The sequence below is a fragment of the Chinchilla lanigera genome, unplaced genomic scaffold, assembly GCF_000276665.1.
Source record: "Chinchilla lanigera isolate Chin_1 unplaced genomic scaffold, ChiLan1.0 scaffold00007, whole genome shotgun sequence".
NCBI classification, from domain to species: domain Eukaryota; kingdom Metazoa; phylum Chordata; class Mammalia; order Rodentia; family Chinchillidae; genus Chinchilla; species Chinchilla lanigera.
In genome coordinates this window covers 13937610-13939151 of record NW_004955408.1, presented here as the reverse complement: position 1 = coordinate 13939151, position 1542 = coordinate 13937610, and the positions used below count along the sequence as shown (strand labels likewise).

Below are 1542 nucleotides of genomic sequence, written 5' to 3'. Positions count from 1 at the left end.
GAAGTCCCCAGATCTAGCCATGCCTGATCTCCTGGTGCGGTTCAGTGACGTGAGCTGGCTCTCCCCCTCTGAAGCGTGTTCTGTTTTGGTCCACTTTCAGAATGAATGATGGATGTAGCAGTGTTACTGGGAGCGGCTTTTGCCATTTGAAAAATTCTGAAGCTTAATTTAGAAAAGCAAAGTAAGGATAGGGGACAGGAAGTCTTCTTATGCTTTTTCTGAGTTTCAGAATTAAAAAGTTTGTTTTGCTCCTCATCCTTTATCTTCTTCGCCAACCTGGGGCTTTTAGATGTGCAGAAAACCTTAAGAATCAATTCCACCAATACACACATAGGAAACCAAGATCCGGACACGGGGACTTACTATCTTCTGGTTCTACGGCACAGGAGCATCAGGGCAGAGATGAAGCTGCTTCTCTTCTTGATGTTCTGCACCCCACTCTCGACCTTCCTCAGTGCTCCTCTCCCAGGCAGGTTCACAAGTTAGCAGAGCTGGAGAGGGATTTCCTACACGAGCGTGTTTCTCACTGTGGCTCCTGCAGTCTGGATTTCTTTCCAGGGCCAGGGGGCACAGGCAAACAAGGGAGAAGCAGGGAAGAGACCTGGTCTTGAGTCGCCTGGGTCCTCTGGGGGGACAGGCCTACCTAGGGTACTGGCCTGGGAGCTCCAGCTAGAAATGGGGGTCTTAGGGATCAGTGGCCGGCCAGACATTGCCTAGCGCTGGTTACAACAGGAAGAGGCAGGAAGGGGGGGATTTAAACTGTGCCAAGAATCCCAAGCAGGAAGCAGGATTTATGGGGCAAGTCCAAGGGGTCAGTTTCAGCCACAGGGTCAGATTTATTTAGCTCTGGAGAACAGTAATGGCACAGGCAGAAACAGACCCAAGGGGACCTAGCATAATTATTACCCACAGACCGCTGCAGCGTTATTGAAAGCGCACCGTAAGGCCTAGGATCAGGGCACGCCCGTGCTGCCGCCCACCCTGTTCACAAACTACACAGAGCCACGCAGGAGAAAGGATCTTTAATGTCTGACTTTGTGTCCCACCCCGTCAAAGTGCCACTGTCGATCGAAGAACAAGGAGGGGCTGGAGAGGTACAAAGTCACGAGACAAACAAGGCCCCGGCCGCCGCTTCCTGGGCGCACACCCTTCCACCGCCCACGCACGCACACATGCAGACCACACGTACACCGCACAGACACACGCACGTCTACCCACAGTTAAATACACAGAGAGAGGGGCTCGATATATATACAGAGAGGGAATTGAGAGAGAGAGAGAGAGACGGAAATCCCGGCCGGGTCGGGTCCCCAGGCTGTCGGCATGCTCGGCCCAGCTCTCCGCGCTGTACCTGGCACCCATGCCCCTGCCAGAAAAGCCGCTGCCCCTCTCCCGTCCCGCCCCCGTCCCCCCACGGGCTCTCCGGGGAAGGGAGCCGCGGCCTAGAACTGCCCGGGCGCCAGGGGCATGTTGCTCTTGAAGCCGGGCTGCCCGTTGGCCAGGTCGGCCGCGGCCTCGCAGCCCGCGCCGCTGCAGGCGTCC

The 1542-nt window shown here is 55.9% G+C and overlaps 1 protein-coding gene across 1 annotated transcript in view; it reads right to left on the bottom strand.

The window, feature by feature from the left end:
• Positions 1-1353: 1353 nt before the first annotated feature.
• The window catches only part of Adra1b (adrenoceptor alpha 1B), a gene marked incomplete in the record, with an annotated part of 54225 nt that continues 54036 nt past the window's right edge, over positions 1354-1542 (bottom strand). Inside the window, 1 exon segment of the mRNA XM_013506606.1 lies at positions 1354-1542. Coding sequence (XP_013362060.1) covers positions 1443-1542 — 100 coding nt within the window.